Source organism: Sarcophilus harrisii, chromosome 5 (assembly GCF_902635505.1).
Source record: "Sarcophilus harrisii chromosome 5, mSarHar1.11, whole genome shotgun sequence".
NCBI classification, from domain to species: Eukaryota; Metazoa; Chordata; class Mammalia; order Dasyuromorphia; family Dasyuridae; genus Sarcophilus; species Sarcophilus harrisii.
Window position 1 is genome coordinate 19,596,973 of NC_045430.1, and position 22,123 is coordinate 19,619,095.

General features: G+C 43.2%; 1 protein-coding gene across 1 annotated transcript in view; it reads right to left on the minus strand.

Annotated features, from left to right (window-relative positions):
- POLR3B (RNA polymerase III subunit B) overlaps window positions 1-22,123 on the minus strand; it is a 125,569-nt gene that overhangs the window by 31,845 nt on the left and 71,601 nt on the right. The window contains exons 20-23 of the mRNA XM_012550622.3: window positions 15,667-15,876; window positions 12,618-12,776; window positions 11,147-11,264; window positions 9,903-10,045 (exon numbers count right to left, since the gene is read on the minus strand). Of these exons, the coding sequence (XP_012406076.2) occupies window positions 9,903-10,045; window positions 11,147-11,264; window positions 12,618-12,776; window positions 15,667-15,876 (630 nt within the window). The remainder of the gene's footprint in view (window positions 1-9,902; window positions 10,046-11,146; window positions 11,265-12,617; window positions 12,777-15,666; window positions 15,877-22,123) is intronic.

Sequence of the window (22,123 nt, forward strand, 5' to 3'; positions counted from 1 at the left end):
AATATAATAATTTGGCTTGCCTGGCAGGCAGATGAAACTTTCTTTGGGTTCTTCCTCTTCATTCTTTGGGTCATCAGACAATTTCAGCCAAAGAATTCAAGAAAAAAATAAGGTAAAAAGTCTGTTTACCTTCTAAGTAAATAACACCAGCTACTTGTGAAACAAAATATCCTTTTCAATTTGATACCTTCTCTACGTCTAGAATATACATCACAGTGTGAGAGGATCAATGGCTCCCACCTTAACAGAACAATCCACTTCTACGTAATTTTATCTCCTATGAATATCACCCCTATTCACTTGGTATAGTCTTTAGAACTCTAGAACTCAAAATGCAGATGGGAAAGGGAATGCAGGGAGGGCCCAAGGACCCAGCAACCCCCACGCTCTCCCCACGCTCTCCCCCCGGCCTAGCCTGGACAGCAGTCGGCTAAGTCACATCTCCTTCCAACGCATTCGAAAGCTGGGTGGGAAAGCGGAGGCAATCCACATCTCGGATACCCGGCGCTCTTTCCCAACTGAACCAAACAAAAAGAGCGAGGGAGAGAGAAACGCCCTGGCCAGCCTAAGGCAGCAAGGGCTGCTTTCTGTTTAGTGTGTGTATCTCTGGCTCGAGGACCCAGTAACTGGCCTTCACCTGTGTTTGCCGCTTCTAAAAGATGATTTGCTTGAGAATCTGGATCAAAGTCCCCCTATTAACAGATGATCACACATTTACTCCCGAGCTACATAAGTGAACTCAAGAAGGCAAGAAGAATCGAGGTTCCCAGAACCCCGCATCTCTCCTTAGAAGACTGAAAGAATGACACTGGCTTCCTGAAGTTCCCATATCTGAAGAGTGGACTGTGCTCAGCCCAGGGCTGGACCCTGATCTGCTGCTCCATCCAACCTTCGGATGCCTTCTGCTGGGTTCTTTACAGAACTGCTTCCCCTCATCCCTCAGCTCCTGGATCAATCCTCCTCCATTGCTGGGGTCACAGAAGGTGATGGTGATCTATTGTCTCTTCCCTCACTTTCAAACAGCTCCTGATAAAACACTTTCACTCTCTTTCCCAGCCCAATGATTGCACTGCACTCACATTGATTCCCAACTAATTGCTATTTATTCTCTTGCTTTAGTTAACCCAACTCAATCTGTCATCTTCAGTCTTTTTCCTAAAGTTTCTTTTAATGACTTTTACATGCATCAATATTCTTTCCTATATATGTGGAATTATCTGCCCCTTCCATTGCTTCATGTATCTAGAGATTGCTCGCCACCTGCCAATGGCTGTGAGTTAATAACAAAATACAGTTTCTGTAATCATAGTCTTTTTTTCATTTTTGTAACACGTGGAGGGAATAGAGTGAGGGTTATGGAGAACAATACAATTGTCACCGGCTTGGCATTCAGAAGGGATCTCTGGTAACAGTTTTATGTTATACTTTTAAGCAGAAGATTTAATCAGGAAGTCCAGGGGACCAGGCAGAGCAGAGGGATAAGGACTAATGATAAAAACAGCAACCAGCTTTAAGAAAAATGTGAATGCGAGCCCAAAATGTAGATCCTTTTAAACCAGTGAGGGGGAGGTGGCAACCTGAAGGTATTCTCACAGCAGAGTGAACATCCCTCACTAACTCTCCTCCAATTAAGGAGGCAACACTAATTTGATTCCTCGGCCCCTGTTTTGTCTTGTACATATATATACACAAATGGCTGAAAGGACAGAGTGGTCACCAGTACGCAATGCCTCAGGTCTCTTGGCAGGGCTCGGGTCCATAGGCTTACTGGCATGGCTACGTGAAGTAAACTCTAGGGTGAATGCTTCAAGGTAACCACCAGTCAATGTACAAAAAGCTTTCTCTTCGGGACTTGTCTGTCCTGTGAAAATGACCTCAAAATCCCTCTTTTCAGCCCTGGACCTCCCCAGCCCTCGATTGCCAGTTGCCTCTTGGCCCGTTGGACACAAACATTCCAAGTGCAACATGACAAAGAATAATAGCTTAGGAGACAATGGGAGAAGATAAGGCAGAACAAGAGTTCAAATCCTGCCCCTGATGTAGTGATCATGGGCAATTAATTCACTTATGCTCTCAGTGCCCTGGGAAGGTCCCTGAGAACAGAAGTTCCTTGGGTGAAGAATTTTCAAACCAGAAATTCCCCTTGTTGATAAAATCCCAAGTCCAAATAAAAAATTTCCCAAGTCTAAAAAAACCCATTGCTTAGCACTGCCCTCCTTGGCCAACACAGACGGGCTCTCTTCACAAGGTGAATTTTAATCAGTGTGGAGACCATTGAGTTAGTTCAATGGTCTCCACAGTGGGGGCTGTGGAATGGGGTGTGCCATCAGTGAATCAGAGAAGGGACCTTCTCTGCCCCCACTCCTAAAAGGCTAATTTTGAGCTTCTCTCCAACTCCATCTGACAACAGTCTCTCCCTCAGTCCCCCTCTCTCACTGAAGCCTCCTCCGTCCTGGGCCCAACCCAGATACCCATAAACTTCCTCATCCTGATCCCCCAACCCAGAATTGCCACATCCTGCTGCCCAACACCCCAAGTGCAGCAAGCCTCCCAATATACATGCGCACACAACACAAGGAAACACGTTCTCCTGGAAAAGAGCAAAAACTACAAGTTGAGTTGTCACTGGGTGGCTTACAATTATATTATTTTTTTTTAAATTAAAGCTTTTTATTTTTTAAAACATATATGTGGACAATTCCTCAACATTAGCCTTTGAAAATCTTGTGTTCTAATCTTCCCTCCCTTCCCCCATGCCCTCTCCTAAATGGTAATCCCTCCAATATATTAAACATGGTAGAAATAATCATATTAGTTCTAATCCTCCACCCCGACCCTCAAATCTGCCCTTCTGAAGTAGCAGAATGACAAAGGCCTGAGTTCTAATCCTGCCTCATGTCCTCATTGTATGGGATCCTGGGCAAGCCCTAGCACCTGCTTCACAGAGTGACTGTGAAAATCAGATCAGACAATGTACTAGGTAAATGTTAGTTATTATCATTATTGCTATTACTAGTCCAGGCTCCCAAATTCTCAACCTCATTCTCACTCAACTGAAAGTACTTTCTTCAAAGTTATCAATCTTAATCAGCAAATCTGATAATCTTTTCTCAATCCTTCACTGTTTTTGACTCATATGAGACTTTTTAATCACCCCATCCTTCTGCTTCTATACTCTGTGCTCCCTGGGTTGTCCTTCCACTTTTCTCTGTGTTATTGATTTTCTAACTTTTAAAATGCATATTCAGATCATTAATCTTTTTTTTCTATTTTCTTGATGTATGATTGTAAGGATATGATTTTTCTCAAGGACTGCTTTAGCAGCATCCCAGAAATTTTGAAATATTATTTCATCATTATCATTTTCTTGCTTTTTAATATTTGTTTGCAATATCCCTGTACCCACTCCATGGTCAATTTTTGTAAAAGCTCTATTTGGAAGATACGAAGTCTTTCAACTCGAGTTTCTCCAGAAATTTAAAAGACACTGAAGTTTCCTATCACTATTGTGTTAAATACCTATACTTCTAAAAGCTCAGATAATGCTTTCTTTATCAATTTGGATTTTAAAGCATCTGGAACATATGGGTTTATTACTGATATTGATTGTCTATAGTTCCTTTCAACATAATATAATTTTTTTATATCTATTTTTGAATGTTTGTTTTTGTTTCATCTTATAATTTATGGCAACGCCTTTTTTTTTTTTTAAATCATTTTTATGTTTGTGGCAGTTCTTTTTGTAGTGGCAAGAAACTGGAAACTGAATGGATGCTCAGCAGTAGGAGAATGGCTGAATAAGTTATGGTATATGAATGTTATGGAATATTATTGTTCTATAAGAGCAGCAGGATGACTTCAGAGAAGCCTGGAGAGACTTACATGAACTGACTCTAAGTGAAGTGAGCAGAACCAGAAGATCATTGTACATGGCAACAAGATTATACAATGATCAATTCTGATGGACGTGGCTCTTTTCAACAATGAGATGATTGAGACCAGTTCCAATGATCTTGTGATGAAGAGAGCCATCTACACCCAGAGAGGGGACTGTGGGAACTGAATGTGAATCACAACATAACATTCTAACTCTTTTTGTTGTTTGCCTGCGTTTTCTTTTCTTTCTCATTTTTTTTCCTTTTCTGATCTGATTTTTCTTCTGCAGCAAGATAACAGTATAAATATGTATGGATATATTGGATTTAACATATATTTTTACCATGTTTAACACATATTGGATTACTTGCCATTTAGGGGAGAGGGTGAGAGGAAGGGAGGGAAAAATTGGAACAGAAGGCTTTGCAAAGGTTAGTATTGAAAAATTATCCATACATATATTTTGAAAATAAAAAAAAACTTGAATAAAAAATAAAAAGATTCATTTTAAACATAGCAATTTTTTTAACCTTCATTTTATATATGTTTGGGTTTTTAAAGTCTATTTCTTATAAGAAATATTTTTAATGTTTTTAAACATTTAAGAAACAAATTTCTTTTACTAGATTCTTTAATCTATTCACATTTAAAGCTATGAGGTTTTTTTTTTTTCTCTCTCTAAAATTGGGGCTTTTTTCAGTTAATAATTTTTTCCCCCTCTCTTTTGCTATTATGGTCCTCTAATTTTTACTTTTTAAAAAAAGTTGCCCTGTTCTCATTGGCTCTCTTCTCCTCCCTTAAGTCCCTCCTCATTTGTCATTTCTTACCCTTGAGGGTTTTATTAATTGCCCCCTCTTGCTTTTATCTGGTTATATAATTCTTCCCCCTCTTTTTCCTTCTCAGTGAGATAGATTCTCCTTTCAGCTATTCTTTATCATTAGGTATTCCCCCCCCCCCCATTTTTTGGTACTCCTTTCCAAAAGGATTTCTTTCATTTTTTTCTTTTATCTTGTCTTTCTATTTATTCTGGCTCTTTATTCTCAATTCGTGATTCCTATAATCACCTGGTCTGTCTTTTCTCTGTATTCTTCATACAAGAGGCCCTATTCCTTCCTACTATTACTATTTTTCCTTTGTGGGTCTCCCTGGATTTTTGCCCCAAATGACTTCCAGGGGGAAAGGGCACAAGAACTGGCCCTTGCTGGAGGCTGTGCTTTTCCCTGAGGTGTGGCAGAATGCTGCACAGCCCATGCACGAGGTACTTATCTGTTGGTCTGTCTTACTGCCTCTGTTTTTTAGCTCTTGGGCCATGAGGACAGTTCAGAGCCTGCTTTTCATGGCACTGGTAGAGGCTGATTTCCCTGCCACCAGGACGGGTGCTTCCAGGTTCTGGCCCCCACAGACTAAGCAATAATCAAGCTGGTTGTTGAGGCTCAAGGAAACGTCCATAGCCTGGAGCTCCAAGAGGGGGTGAGGAGGAAGCATCAGGGTGTTGGCGTGAGTCTGGATGTAAGCCTGCCTGGGGTTCTTGAGTCTGCTAGTGCAGCTTTGGGATGGAGAAGATGCTGCATAAACTCAAGGTCAGTAAACACCAATTTCTGGGTTTGGGGGCTTATTCTTTATCTTCTTTTGGATCTTGGTGTCCCAGACTATGGAAACAGCTGAAGTTGCTTTACAAATGCTTGATGAATGATTTCTGTTGTGAAGAGGTCTGAAAGGTCCTAGGGAGATCCCCATCTTGTTATTCCTGTGATACCTCCATCCCATATGACTCCTCCTTCTCAGTCCTCTTGGCTGAATCATTATCTACCTCAGCCCTCCTAGGGAATGGGTTGTCCCCCAAAGCTCGGTTGCGGGCCCTATTCTCTTCCCTCTGCTTACCTTCACTAGGTAACCTCATCCATTTCCATGGGTGTAAATACCATCTCACTGTAATAGCTCTTGGGACTACGTAGCTACCTACCCACCCTAACTTTCTCTTGGATCACCATAGGAATCTCAAATTCAAGGTAACCACAACAGTCACCATGAGCCTCCCTCCCAAATCTGCTTCCCTTAAGCCTCCCCACCTCTGCAAGGACATCACCTTTCCTCCAGGCCTCGAGGCTTACACCCCTGAGACTCTCTTAACTCTTACTTTACCTTCCACTCTACAGATTCCATTGGTTACTAGATTTTACATAGATGGAAATGAAGTCTTTTACATCTGTCCCTTTCTTTCTACTCAAATAACTACCACTGTTCAGGCCCTCATCATCTCATGCCTGGAAACATGAAAGAGTCGCCTATTTGGTTTCTCTGACTTGATGGATACCCCCTCTCCTATCCATCCTTGCCACAACTGATCCAGTAATTTTCTGACCATGTTATTCTCCTACTTATTCAACTCCAGTATTTTCATGACTTTAAGATCAAATTTATTTCTTTTTTATTTCATCCTTTAAAATTCCCATTTTGTATAGGTTTTATAATACATATAATTATTAGTACCGTGAATAATTTAAGAATGAGTAAGTATATGCAGATTGGGAATACATCAAACTCAAAAATGTTTACAGATGGGAATTGTAATTTAAAAAGTTGGAGACCACTGATTTAAATTACTATTTAAATCACTAGTTGGAGAATTTAATTCAAATATCACACCAGGAACACTTGATTTTAATCAATGTTTTCTATCAAAATTATATTCTTGCTGTTCATTATAAAATATACATTCTTGTTATAAAAGAATTCTTCTCAAATGATTATAGATGTTCCACTATTATCTTAAATAACATATCTACTAACTGAAGTTATCATTTTTCTCCCTTTCCTAACAGTCTCACATTCATCAGTAGTACTATTGCATTCTAGTCTATTGTACCAGAAAAATTAGAGCCTTTCCCAAAAAAACCCTTATATTGTTTCATCTGCAATATCTAAGCTTTCTTAGAGCAGATACTGGAGTCTTCCCTCCTCTGTATCCCCAGACTTTAACACAGTGCCTGGAAAACAGTATGCACTCAAGAAATGCTTGTTGACTTGATCTGGCGAATTCTAAATATTAGAAGATGTGGATGAAAAGAAAGAAATAAAAGAACCCTATCTTTAATAAGCTTATCATCTAATTTTCTTAATATCATGGAGAAAAAAACCATTAATATATTAATGTAACATTATATTCATTTAATTGGAAAGTCAAAATGAGCACTTTAATTTCACTTTCACTGAATGACTATTTGTATAGCACTATCTACAATTCTACACAAGCCTGACACATAGTATGTACTTAATAAATGCTTGTTGACTGAAAAGTCACTGTGGAGTAGATATAAAGAAATGTTAACAGTGCTCCCACCCTAAATAGGATTATAACTTAAGTATAATTAAGAGAAACAATTAGCTTTGGCTTTCTGAATATTTTACTGCAGCAACCAATATACAAAATTATTTTTTCAAACATGTATTTTTAAATTTTTAACTTTTTTAGTGTATATATAAAATATTTCTTAGGGGAAGTAGCTAAGAGCTTACTGGGCAACATGAGGAGAGAAAATGTTTGACGGAAGAGATAATTTAAGAAGTGGATGACCTATAAAGGGCAATCAAGAACTAAAGAAGCTCAAGGTCTTGGATACCATCTAGTTCAACAGGGAATGAACAAAAATCCCTCTACCACATTCCAGAATTATCACTCTTCACCTGAAGACCCTGAGTGAGAGGTCGATCTCTCATTTATCTCCCAAAGAACCTCCTTCCATTTTTAGGATAACTCTAACCACTAAAAAGCTTTTCCTCTGATTGAGCCAAATTGATCTACCTCAAGATCCCACTGTTTTTAATAAAGAAATCAAATCCCTCTCCCACGTCAGGATGCTTCAGATACACAAAACAGCTATCATCTCCTGGCACAGAGAGGATAGACAAGAGATACAGAATTGTCAGACATACCTAATGCGTGAATTTATTTTCCATTATTTTCCATAACCAGAATGATTCGTTGCCAGGAAGGAACTGGGGGTGAGGGAGTAGGAGAGAGTTGTGTGAAGGACAAGAATAATGAAAAGGATTACTTTAAAATGGCAAGAAAAGAACAACAAAGAATAATTAAAAAACAAACAAAGAACAGGGCAAAAGAAGTTCAGAAGGAAAAACAATCACAATGGCATCAAAACTACTGTATTATATTTGAACTATTAAAAAAAAACAAGTTGTAGTATGGAGCAGAAGTTCATAATCTCATATATGAGCACATGTGTATATGTGTGTATATACACACATACTTATAGGCATGCATATATTTTTCTTTGTATACTGAAATGCATACTTCAATCAGACATATATTAATATGTTGATGTTTACTGAGTTCATAATAACAAAGAAAAAAAATTTTTTAAAGAAAAACAAAGATTCAAATGAGTTTTAACTCCATAACAAGATCATAAATTTTTTGGGGGGGATAGACAAAATATTATTACCTCTCCTTAGTTTACTTTTAAATAATTTTAGTTACAGCTCTAAAAGCTGTAGTAGAAAATAGAATATGAAAAACATTCCCAGAATGTTACTACTGTAGGACTCCTGTAGTCAAAACTAGATGGAGAGACAAGGCTGAGAGGGCTGGGTTTTTATAAAGCAGTCAAGCTTTCTATGTAACTAAAAGAGGAACACATCTAAATTGGAGGCCGGGTGTGCATCCGTTCCTATTGCATAAAAGCTCTGTTACCTGCCTTGTTACCCCCTTCCAATAAATTTGATGAAGTTGTCATGGAGGACAAACAAGGGAATCCAGATTAATCAGAGGATTTTTACCCTTGGATTAAAAGCCATCTGGAAAAGGAAAACTCCAAAGACAAACTCCTCAGCACAAGTGAAAGGTCACCAAAACTCAAGAGAACGCCTTTCATTTGGTTCCACAGAGATGTGCCAGTCGCCCTCCCCTAAAACAAAATCTGCCTGCGATTCTCTGTTCCAGCAGAGATTCTCTGCGAGACGGGGAAAGCGGGGAAGGCCTCTGACAGCGCACCCTCCCTCCCCTCGGCCCAGCGGAACCACGGCGAGGCCGTCTCTCTGGGCTCCTGCTGCGTCCAAGGCAGGGTGCGGTGGGGGAAGGAGCCGGGGCTGCGGAGACAGCACGCCATCTCCTGCCCGTCCCTGACTGACCAGCTCCCACTTTCCCCAGGAGCTCTCTGGGGGCAGTGCTGGGGCCTTCTTTGCCCCCTCCGCCCCAGGACCAGACCAGAACCCACAAGTGCTGACGGACTGACCAGCACTGGCAAATCCTTCCCGCAAGAAGCGTCCAACGCTCCCGCGGGCACTGCCCTGAAGGACCCCTGGCTGGGGATGCTGCGGCGTCCCACCCCTGGCACAGGCTGCCTGGTGCACGTGCCCAAGACAGGCGCCCACCACATCGCCTACAAGGAGCCGCATGGAGGCGGCTTCACACACGGGGCCACTTCTGTGGGAGTGAACTGTCAGTGCCTAAAAGGGAGGTTGGGGTTGTTGGCAACCAGAGTGGTTGGTTATGGCCTTCGGCTCGGTGCGTCACCCGCCAAGAGACAAAGGCCAGGGATGGAGGGAACACTGAGGAGACAATGATGGAGGAGTCATGGCGACGCTCTATGACAGAGCAAGCTGGGCTGGGGACGGGGAAGAGAAACCCGAGTCAGAAAACTGAAGTACGGTCAAGGAAGGCCTGCGGAGGGGAAAGAGGTCACCCTCTAAAAAGATGAGCCGCATTCTGGGCTACAAGAATAAACAGAAACAGTCCCTAATAGGCAACGAACACGAGGCCCACAGCACATCACGTCCCGCCCAGCGGCTATGGCGATGCTGGGTGTAACAGCAAGCCCAGAGTATGCAGCAGTCACCCTGTTCAGTCTTAGAAAAAGATGAATGTGAACTAAGAACACATCTTTTCAGTAATAAAATAAATGACTAAAACTATTTTAAAGAAGACATATAACAGTATGTACAAAGATAGGCATACACCTATTTTCAACAAGTTCATTTTGAAAGCTTTTTTTAAAAGAAATGCAATTTACCTTTTTGACCATGGCGACTACTGAATTTGTCTCCAATCTCCGGCCGTCTCGTCTGCCTTAACAGCATTTTGATGAGAAAAGCATCCTCTGCATTGGAGGATATCATTACTTTTTCGATGTAGGAATCTGTAGCACCTTTGTAGCTAAGGAAAAGAGAGAAATGAAATGTTTTCCTGGGCTGCCCTTCCTGAGCACCAAGTAGAGCCCAAACAGCTGCTTCCCTTCCCTATCATCATGCTGCCATCACACCATCTCTTGCAAGTGCAGCGGCCCTGGCCCTTTGTCTCTGAGTCTACACGGCCTCTCCCAAAGAAGCATTGAGCCAGACTTCATTCCCCCCCAATGACTGCTTTGGGACCTTACTGGATCCCTTTGTGGGGAGCTCCCATCATCCTAAGAGCAGCAGCTTTCCAGTAACCTCTCTCTAGAGTGAAAGGTAACATGCCTCCTGACTTTCAGAGAGCCCATCAGGTTCTAGTTTGTGTCAGTCTCAAGTCCTGTCCTTGTTTCAACTTCAGTAAGAAGATGTCATCTCAAAATGTCTCCCCTGACATATAAACAACTCAAAATCTAAGCCACAAAAAAGAGAATGTAGGGGCTGAACAGTATCAGCATATGGTCATTTCTAGCTATAGACACTAGGTTTCAAGGGCAGTAATCAGTCCTCCATGATAAGTATTTACTAAATGCTTACTACGTGCCAAGTTCTGTGCATATGTGCATACCAATGTGTGTGTGTGTGTGGGGGGGGGGGGGGGGGATGCATCCCCTCACACAAATACCTAACATACACTTAAATGCTGCAAATTAAATTTGTTTTCTAAAAAATCTTATTGGTCAATTTTAGTTTGACAGACTAAGAATGATAGCCTCAGCTACCAGCTAACTCCTGCAGCAAAAATGATTTCCCAAGGAATACAGCAAACTAGTACCACAGAGCCAGCATGTAATTCTAGTTTCATTTTCCCAGAACACCAGGAGTTGCATTTCCCCCCTTGACACTTCTCCCTGCCCCGACCACCGGAAGCTGCTCATCTCTGCAGCCCAGCTTGGACGGCCCTCCCCCTCCTCTGCCCTTGGGCCCCAGGTGGCCCTGGATTCGAGGCTCTGCTACAGACTCACATGGGGGTGAGTGTGGCCTCCCGGACCAGTGCCCGCGGGCAGGGACAGACCTCCAGCAGCCCCTCCCCTTCCTGCCCAGCACAGTGAGCCCCTGGGGCCGAGCCAGTGGCGCAGACACCTACGTTATGGGGACATCTTTATACTGCGGCTGCTGAGGCACGCTGCTCCCCTCCAGGGGAATCTGGGTGACTGTCGGCATCGATTTGTTCACAAGCACCTGTTTGTTTTCCACTTTCTCCCCTAAAAAACAACCCGAACAACATTAGATTTCCACCTCACCTTCCTGAAAGAAACAGGACGTTCTGGTCGGACTCCGCACAAGGGGATCTTCCCCCAAGGGGCCATACCTGTTATCACCCGCCGGCTTCTGAAAGCCACCCGGGGAAGATAAGAGCACAGGACCTGACACCCAGGGTAGGAGTTTATGGCCGGGGGACTTAAGGCCACATTTCACAGCACTGTCACTCTGGTGCAGCGGAGAGCACCAGTGCTGGAGGCAGGAGGACTCCTCTTTCGGAGTTCAAAGCCTGCCTCGGACACTTCCTAGCTGTGTGACCCTGGGCAAGTCACTGTTTGCCTCAGTTTCCCCATTTGTAAAATGAGCAGGAGAAGGAAATGGCAAACTCCTGTATCTTTGCCAAGAAACAAAAAAATAAAACTCCAACAACCACCAAATGGGGTCACGAAGAGTCAGACATGAGTGAAAACAACTGAAACACAACCACACTTCCATGAAGGAAGAAGGCCCAACATTTAAAACCTGAGGGTGGATAAGAATAATCGACTTAGAGCATATCAGTAAAATAAAATTATTTTCTTCTACCAGCAAATACCACCTTTACTTTTGAACCAAGAAGATGACTTGCACTCTTCCTCTGTGGAGGGCGCACTGATGACTCACACGTGTGTGCTTTATGCTGGAATGGGCCCTCCGGGAAGACAAGCTCCCTCTGCACCCCCCTCACCAGGCGCAGAGCCTGCAAAGAGCCCAGGAGGTGTTTCCCATCCCTCCCTGCGGTGTCCCAGGCCCAGGTCTAGGCTGCTGTTCGCTATTACGAGGCCGGTCTTTACATCATGATGGATTTGCCACGGCCACAGGCTGGAGAGCTGTGAGGAACCTCCCAACCTTCAGATCATGAAACAGTCACATGCCATGGGAATCTGATGTGGTTCACATGTGTCACACTATAAACCCTAATATTTAATGTTTCAAAGAGATCTCAAAACATACTCTCCATCTCCTCAAATGCACCTCTTCTTCCCAGAAGTTCATTTCCAACATCTCTCCTCCCTGTCCTGCCCCCACCCCCACCCACAGAGTGAATTCTTAATTAAAACTGAGCAAGCAGGTGGGACAGGAATTCGTTCCTCTTCATTGGGGGAGTGTGAGTGGGGGCAAGGCCTGGGCCCAGGGCCTTCTGGGATGGAAACATTTCTCCAATGGGGCACTGAAAGGTTAAGGGATTTGCCTTCCAAGGCAGCCTAGCCTGGTTTTGCCTCCGACACAGGCTGTGGGAGCCTCTGCATACTACGAGCATCACCTAATTCCCTGCCAATATTCATGAGAAAAAGCGCTTGCAAAGTGACTCTTACCTGGAGAACAAATGCCGTCGGCATCTAAAATTTCATGCCGCCAGATGGGTTTCCTCGTGGCTGCGTCCAGCATCGGCCCCATCACTTTATCAAAAGTTTGATTGGTGTAGCGCTTCAATGTGCATTTGGCGTTTTTATACACGAGGCAGCGGCCAAAGCCTGAAATGAAAGGTTAGACGGTTAGACGGAGAACTGCCTTTCACGCCGCCCTCACGGGAACCCTGGTTTGTAACCAGCCGCAGGCGATGGCACCCTGGCCACAGGAAGCCATGGACGGGAGGGCACAGCATTTCCCACCTGGCACCCAGGCCACATGCTTCACTCTGCAAACATGGGGGCTCCCAAGCCAGAGGATGGGGCTCAGGTCCCGGGCCCGGAATCCAGGGCTCCCCTGACCGCAGGAGGGGGCCTCTCGGCACAGTCCATCCCAGGGAGGCAGAGGAAACTCTACCCTCCCACTCCTATACACGCAAACTCAGTCCTTTGGGAGATGAATTGCTCGCCACCCCACACGTGGGCTCTCTGAGGGCAGGACTGTACCCTGCGCGTACGCAGTGCTCTGCACGGTGCTTTCCACCTAGCTAGTACTCCATCAGGCGTCCCTGCGTTCCAGAGCCCAGACTGCCATGATGAGCCCTCACCCCAGGGAGGCTGGGCCAGAGATCTCAGCGCATCGCTGGCTGGCTGGGCCGCCACGTTCCCCCCACCATCAATCAAGCCCCCACACCAGGAGAATGCTTTGCATCTCCTGGCGGTCCCAGGATGCCAGGGCAGCGGGCATCCCTCCTTTTCTAGGCATCCACAACCCCAATGATTTTTTCCACAAAAACGGATTCCTTCCCCATCTCTGCCCACAGGCCCAAGCCCTGGGAGGCTGCACCCTGAGAAAGCCCGACGAGGCCCCAGCCCAGGCGGGCCCGTGGGAAAGGCTCCTCCCTGCAGGCTGGCTGCCAGGCACCAACGGGGCAATGCAGCCATCTGCAAGGGGCCTTAGGCAGACCCACTTTTCCCTTTCAGTGAGGAGAACGGGACAGAGGACGCCAGCAATCCCAGGTTATTTAAAGTGTTTCTTCTGCTTAAAAGAGTCTAAGTTTTAGTTAATAGAGGAGCAGAAAATGAGATCAACTGACTGTCTGAAAACTAACCAGGATAAACAAGTTGAACTTGGACTATCTGGGGAGGAAAAGACATGACTATTGGCTCCACCTTGATTCATCAAGAATATCTTCACCCAAAAAGCAGCTGCTCAAGACTCCAGAGTCTTGGTTCCAGAGCTGCAAACCTAGGCTGTTCATTCATTTGCCAACTCTACCTTTAACCTGATACACTCTATAACTCAACTTGTTTCAACAAACATTTACTACGTGCCCACTTTGTATGTTGAAGACTAAAATGGAGGTGGACATGCTTTGACCTCTATAATCTATCTCCTGGAGAAAAACCTTTCCAAGATATACTAACATCTCAGAAAAAATTAAATAGGAAAAGCTCAGTACAAATGAGCTTTATAACTGGTATAATAAATGTCAGTTTTCAATATACTGATCTAAAGTTCAACCTCTCTGGAAAACCTGGGGACTTGGTTTAAGAAAGGCTAAAGTGAAAGCAAGTATCTAAGTAGCCCTCAAACAAGTAGATTAAACAAGTCTGAATTAACCAGCAACAGAGAGAAACAAATGATCAAGGTTGGCCACAGAACATTTAAAATCTTCATATTGCCTTTGCTTTCCTCCAACGGTAGCCCCAGCACACTATTGCCCTGGCAGTACCGAGCTCAGACAGGGCCTCTGGCTCCTTGGGAGAGGGCTACAGGAGCTTCCAATGGCTCGCAATTGTGATTAAGAGAAGGAGATACCAGCGTAATATAATTTGTGTCAATATAGGATTTTCTCCTCTCAAGTGTAACTTGCCTTTTATTCACAGGTGGTTGCTGTAAAGTCAGAGGCAGCAAACTCAGATCATTAAAAGACATTGCAGAGTTTCTGACAGACATCGCAAAGTCTTCAGGTTTCCATATAAACGTTACCAGTTAATCAGAAAGGAAAACATCTAGTTTTAAAGCATGGCTGTTGTCGTTTGGGGAGAAAAAGCAGCATAAATTAAGTGCAGCCGACATTAATGCCAAAGACACATGTCTAGGAGTACTGTGATTGCTGCCTAGCAACTAGCAGGAGGGTGGGGAAAGCCTAGTGGGCAATGCCAGGGAAGGGGGGCGGCAGTGAGGGACCAGGAATAAAGAAATCCGTTCTCATTTCAGGTGGCTCACTGCCGCTCGTTGTTCTACTTATAAAAATTCAGCACTCCACCAATTTAGAGAAAAGAATTCCCTCATTGTTAAAGTCGTTCGCGTTGTTTATCATCTTGTTAAAAAAGTAACCGCGTATTATCAGGATGTGTGCCGAACAATACGCAAGTTCCTCCTTCCAATCTATGACCTTTCGAGCCCACACATCACCAGGGCCGTAGTCAGCAGGTTTAGAGTCACAACAAACAAGACTGATTTTAAGGCCAGTGATGGCAAAACTGTTTAGTTCATCTCCCAGAGCAGAGTCTGACCTGAGACGTCTCTTCAAGTGTGATGGTAACACTGAGAGTTACCACTGGTGTACAAGCTTCTGCTCACTGCTCTAGAAATCCATTCTATCTAAAGTAAATAGAAAACCGTAATCCTAAACAGGACTTGTGTTTGGGTGACAGAAAGTCACCCATGAGGTGCTGAAACTTGCTTGAATCTCAAACAACTAATGCACCAAATATTCCCTGTGCATAACAACTCGGCACTGACGGAAGCCCTTTTTCCTAGGCTGTCTATCCAAGGGGGCTCTAAAGCAAGCAGGTGGGACCATTTTACAGATTCAGAGATGGGCATGCTGAGGCCTGGAAGGGAAGGCACAGAGCTAGACCTGGGTCTCTTGGTTTCTCACCCGGTCCAGCATCCTTACCCGTCTGCCGGGCTTTCTCGGATAACTCAACAATCCAGACATCCTCAGGCTGTGTGTGTGCCCACAGCCATGTTCTCCCAACCTCCCCCACCAAGCCCTCTCCTTACCTCTGTCCAAGGAGGCCTTGTTGAGGACTAAGGCATCTTCAATATCGTAGCCGCTATAGCTCATCACGGCAACCGTGGCGTTCTGCCCAGCCGGGAGTTTCTCAAAATCTATCAGCTCTATGGTTTTTGTTTTTACCATAGGCTTTTGTGGATAGGCCAATAGGTACATGAGAGTATCAATCCTATTCCGTTGATTATATCCAATAGTACCTTTATTGGTAATGGAGGAAGGAAAAAAGAAAAGAAAAATCACTTATTTTTAGCATCTGAAATACATGAACAGTAATAAGTAGAGCTTAAAAATGCATGACATATCTGTGCTAGAAGCTACAGTCTATAAAGAGATTTCATACTTGTCCTCAAGACAGGTTAAAAAAATCAAAACAAAAAACGTGGTGTAAGGGTGAATTCAAGGAAGGAAAGGATCATTTTAAACCTGAGGGGTGGGGGGGAGAGGCAGCTGAAAAAGGTCATTGCAAAGATCAGAAAACATTCCCAAATATAAATGTTAAAATCTAGTCTATAAAGCTAATAATACATTCTGTTCAATAATATTTAAAAGACAAGAAGCCCAAATAAATCTTTAATTCATTAGAACTGTCTAGTAGTATCTTGAGGATTGGCAAAAATAAATATACAGTGATCTTTTAAAAAGAATAAACAAACATGGAACTGATATAAAGACCATAATGAAGAAATAGAAAGAAACCCAGAAGAAAAGATGTCTAAACGTCTTCTATTTCAATGTCTGGTGCTGAATAACAAGAAGCAAACCAGCAAGGAGCACAGTCTACTGGGTTCCCTCCACAGCTTCTCCAGGTCTTGAGACGTTTTAGAGTTCCCTCTAACCATGAAAAGCTTAAGGTTCTTTCCCATCGCAACTCTCAGGCCTTCCTGCTAGTGTAGTTGATGGTGGTCCTAGGCAGAATGAGAGCGAAGGCTACTGGCCAAGGAACCCCATCTCTACAGTCACCTCTGACAGATTAGTTGCCTAAATAAAAACACTTTATTCTAAACCCAAGGAGCTTAAAGAAAGGAGCCTGAATTCTAGCCTAGAGACACAATAAATATTCCAGGTCATCCAGAAGAATTCAAAATCTCAAGACTCATCAGATGGTTGTAGATTAGGAGCTGAGGTATGTTTTAGTCTTCCCATGTCATTCATCTGACCTCCCCCCATGAATTTTTTTGTTCCAAAAGGCCAACAAGAAAAGGCAAGTATACTAAAGATCAGAAAAGAAATAATGACTCGTGCCTGTGTGAACTGGAATCTCATTCATGGTCTTCCAGGAGAGACGTAGGGGCCCTACATTAATATTAATTTTATTTCCACAAACTAATATTTGTTGATTGGTGATAGATAGTGAAGTTATATACCGCAGGTCGTCCTCACTCAACATGCAGAATCTCTAAGTTCTAAACACAGAGGAATTAGCATAGTTGTGAATGTTAGTTGTGATTCTGGAAGAAGAAAATCATACTGAGGAGAATAACAGATTATCTTTGTTAAGAGACTATGAGATCTTTGAAAGCCGTTAGGAATTCCATGGTAGTCTGCCTAACCACATGGATTTATTCCAGCACCTCTGGCTAAATCACCAAGGCTGGTCTGAAAACCCAGAGCCACCTGAGGCTTATGGAGTTTGCTCTATCAATCACCCATTAATGCATGTTGATATGGCCTCACAAAGGGTGTGATCCAATGTGGCAATGAAACCTTCATTGTGCAGGAACAGAATTACTGCTGTGAGGCCTGTGGTAAAAGTTCACTCACAATAAGTGTGTCCTTTTACGTAGGATCGCGGAAAATTTATGTGCAGATTTCACCTCCAATTGTGAGTCCTTCCCCAGCTTGAGACGAGGATGCAGGCAATGTCCCACCAGGCTGCCAAAAATGTCTTCTGAATCCCCAGAAGGGCATCACTAAATGACGGGGAAACAAATGGCTGAGCAGCTAAACCGAGGCCACAGCGACTGGATCCCGCTATAAATTGTGCTACCTCGTCTGGTGTGATCATGGTTTTTCAGTCATTACAAGGGATCACTGACCAAACCAAATACTAAAAAGAGTTAAGACAAATGTTTTGTGTTTATGATCTCATCGCACTATTCAAGTCTTTTAACTTGGGAAGCTTTTAAAAAAAAAAAAAAAGATTAACCATTTATTGAAAGTTAAAAAGTAGTTTATCAATATAATTTCTGCCTCCCTTCAATTTCATTTCAATAGAACTGGGCTGTAAAGAAATGTACTTCTACATCTGTCCCTCCCAAGACCTTCTTACTCATTATTTAAATGTGTAAAAAATGCTTTTCTACAATTTTGCAAATGTTAACAATCATGAAAAGCAAGCTGCCACGTCAATGGGTGAGTTATTCTAAAACAGCTGTCATCTAAGGATTCAGTATCAGAAGGCAGAGTTCATACAAGGATGATGTAATATCGATGATATGGAGAATATTGATAACTGAGCACATTATCCCTGGAGCTCTTGGAATGTTGATAGGCAAGCCCACTTTCTTCTCTATCCTCCCCGATAATTTACAAAACTTGAGTGTATTCATTTTAGGTCTATTATACCAAGGACACCAGTGTAGGGAACTCCTGGAAGAGGAGTGCCCAGCTTGGTCAGGTGGACCAAGGAATCAGGAAGAGCAAATCGCACTTTTAATTTCTGGGGAAATTTAGTTAACCACTCAGCCTCAGTTTCTTCATCTGTAGAATGGGAATAAAAATGGTGCCTCAGTGACAAGGCCATCTTTAATGTGGATCACAACCAGTCTAGGACTAAATAAATAACTCCTAGAAGATTATCAAAAGCACAAGAGGCTGGGTGCCTTGCCCAAGATCACACAAATAATCACTATCAGTCTAAATCTCTATGCACTAAGTCAATCCACTATGTGGGATTCAGTCAATGTAAGGCCTGGAGAGAACAAGAAACACAGAGGAAGTGCCTCCTGGGCAGAAGGCCACCAAGCCCCAGAGCAGGCCCATGCTTAGGGAGCCTAGAAAGATTTACATGAACTGATGCTGAGTGAAACAAGAACCAGGAATACATTGTACATAATAACAGCAAGACTGTGCGATGATCTACTATGAAAGACTCAGTTCTTCTCAGTGATTCAGTGATCCAAGGCAATCTCCATAAACTCTGGATGGAAAATGCCATCTGCATCCAGAGAGAGAACTATGCAGAATGAATGTAAATCAACACATATTATGTTCACTTTTCCCCCCTTTTTCGTTTGTTTTTTCCTTTTGTGGTTTTCCCCTTTTGTTCTGATTTTTTTCTTCTAATGTGATTCATAAGGAAATTTGTAATAAAAAAAAAAAGAATGTACATGTATAACAAAAAGATGTTTTTACATGTAACTAAGGAAAATAAAAAAATTTTTAAAAATACTACCTATTATTACTGTTGCTTTTTTTTAAATAATCTAGCTTTCATTCATTTCTTTCTTTGTGAAAAAGATGCTTTGGCACCAAAAAAAATTCAAAGCAGTTTTCCTCCAACGTTTGTTAGTAACAAATCAGAAACAAAAGTAGATGCTCACCAATAGCAAAACCAACTGGAGTCCATTAACATAGTGAAATGTTCTCATATCATAAAAAACAATGGATATGAAGAATTCAGAGAAGTATGGGAAATTTTATATGAACTGATTCAAACTAAAGCAAAGGGATGACAAGGGAAACAATGGACACAGAAAAAAAAAAAAAAAAACACCCACTGAACATTGAATCCTAACGAATAATCTTGGTCCTTGAAAGAAAATGTTAAGAAAAGATAGGTATCTTTTCTCTTCATTGCAGAAATAGAGTTCTACACAAGTGAGGAATATAACATATACAGGATGTCTCAAAGGTCTTAGTGTAATCTTAAACTATTATAATTTAAAGCTTAAAATTTAAATTTTAACAGCAGATTGCATTAAGACTTTTGGGATCCCTTGTCCTATTAACATCCTGTAAAATGTACTCAGTAATTTGCTGAACTGCTTCCCTCCACCCCCACTCCATTTTTAAATCTTTGATGATAAACAAGATGATTGGCTGGGAGAGAAAGGAAAGAAGGTGGAAAGAATAAGAATTTGATGTTTAAAAGAGAGAAAGCGAGAGAAAGGTTCCTCATCTATTGCCTCTTTCTTCACCTACTCCACCATCAAGGTCTCATTTATTTACTTTGCTTCTCACCAGTGATAGCTGGTTGGACTCCAAGATCTGGAGTGCAATTTCTATAAGCTGTGAGAAAGGGCTGGTACTAAGCAGTGGAAGGTAATTTCTCCTCAGAAATATTACATTCAACATTCAGTGAAACTGGGTCAAAGAGATGCATTTGCCACATTGCAGAAAACATAATTAGAATGTCAGTAAATGAGATCTTCTATTCAAAAAAAAAAAAAAAAAAAGATACAGCTATGATATTGAATCTGTTTTTCACTTATTATTCTTTCCTATTCACTGAATGGTTAAATGGGGCAGAATGTGAGTTTTCACAGAACAGCCACCTTCGTTCAAGCTTCAAAGGGAAGAGGGGACTCTCAAGCCCAGCCCTTTGGCTGCCTCCTGGATGGCTTCCTTCAGTTCCCGGCTCTCCCTTATCTTTTGAATTTTTAATACAGACAGGATTCAGTCTTTTTATAGCTATTTCAGTATCCAGAGTGAAATATGGCCATGTCATGTGCCAACTTAGAAAATGTAGTTTTATCTCAGGGATTTTCTTTAGAGTCAGGTGTTTGGTAACAACAAATAGAAACAAAAGCTTTTTTTTTTTTATTGCTAAAGATATGCAGCGGCTTTTGTCTTCCCAGCGTCAGCAGTAACGTCAGAAGAGTGTATCCAAGGAGCTAAATGTGCCGGACCCAGGGTCAATGCAGCTGAATACACCAACCTCAGAAAACACAGACAATGAATTGCAAATGACACTCAAAACAAAACCAGAAAAACCCCTTCACACAGCAAACTACAAAAGAACTCCACAGACACTGAATTGGCTTTCTGTACACAGTGATCCTGCTTAGCTGTGTGCGGTAACTAGCCCAGAGTCCACATACTCCTCAGAGCCACAAAACAAAGGCTCGGGCTGTGAGGAGACAAACGCTGTTTCTTCACTTCAAGTCTCTTCTTTAAATTTTTTTTTTTTAAGGAAGCTCTAGGTAGATGTCTCTCCCTCCCCACCCCGCCCCTTGGGTGACATTTTCTCAGACGTCCCCCCAAAGAGCGGAATCAGTGATGGGGGTGATGCTTCCCTACTTAATTCTGCAGGAGGTCCCTCACAAAAGGTGTATTGTTTGGGGCAGGATTCACATCCCAGAACAAAATGGTTTGGTAAACCCAATAAAAGGGACAGTTCTTTCTTGACATGGAGGGCTCACTACTGTATATTTCAACTTGTTAGCAAGTCAGAAACACAAAATGGGAAACCAGCCTCATGGCTGCTGAAAGATGAATGGGAAAGGCAAATGGATGAGCTGCTATTGAGCTTTTTCCCTTTGGGAATTACTGTGAATCGACAGGGTATCACATCATTCAGGTAAGTGACAGCAAGGCAACAGGCTGGGGACTTCGAAGAGGAAAAAATCCCGGATGGAATCTGGGATGGCTCTGCTGCAAGCCAGTCAGTTACAGTGGCTACAAACAGGAGAAATTATTCTCCGACTTGTTCCCCAACAGTGACGCCGCACCTCTCCCATAACCAATTTCACTTTTCTTTCCAAAGGATCACCCCAATTACATTTTAGAGTATGAGGACAGACCCCAGCCCACTCTGCAGACTGGCTTCCGATCTGGGATCTCAGACCCCCACAGGCCTTCTCCCCGCGCCCAAGCTTTTTCAGGGGCTGCCGGCAAAAATTCCATCACCTAACAATGGCTGGCTTTTGGAAAGGAACTTTCTTTTAAACTGACCTCAGCTGGTTCTTAGATGAGGGACACAAGGCTCATAGTGGGCCCAAATTCGAAGCTTTTGCTGCCAAACAGGATGAAAACATGTGTGTTCTGCTGGAGGAGCCCTCAACCCCCAGAGTCAGAAGGGAAAAGCTGGGATTTGGCCCTGCCCTATAAGGAGACCCCAAGGTGGAAGGGGAGGGGGCCCCCCGGACAAGGACCAGGAGCACCGCCCCACACAATGGAGGTGCCACAGGGACGACCACGTTGGGGTCCGAGGCCCAGGGTGGGGTCCTCCCTAGACCAGAGCTTGGGGGCCTCAGATAAGGGAATGGAGGATTGAGAGGATGCCCAATGGCAAAGCGGGATCTGCCCTGCGTCTCCTGACACTAAGTCGGACATAGTCCCTCCACCAATGGCCTGGAGAACCGACCAAGCTCGAATCCATCGCCTCTTCCTCAGGCGAGGCCTTTATGATCACCTTGCTGTCCCTCACTAATGATGGCCAGTGGGAGGGAGCCCGCAGCCCGCCCTGTACCCACGAGCCCTAACATGGTGCCTATGTGGACC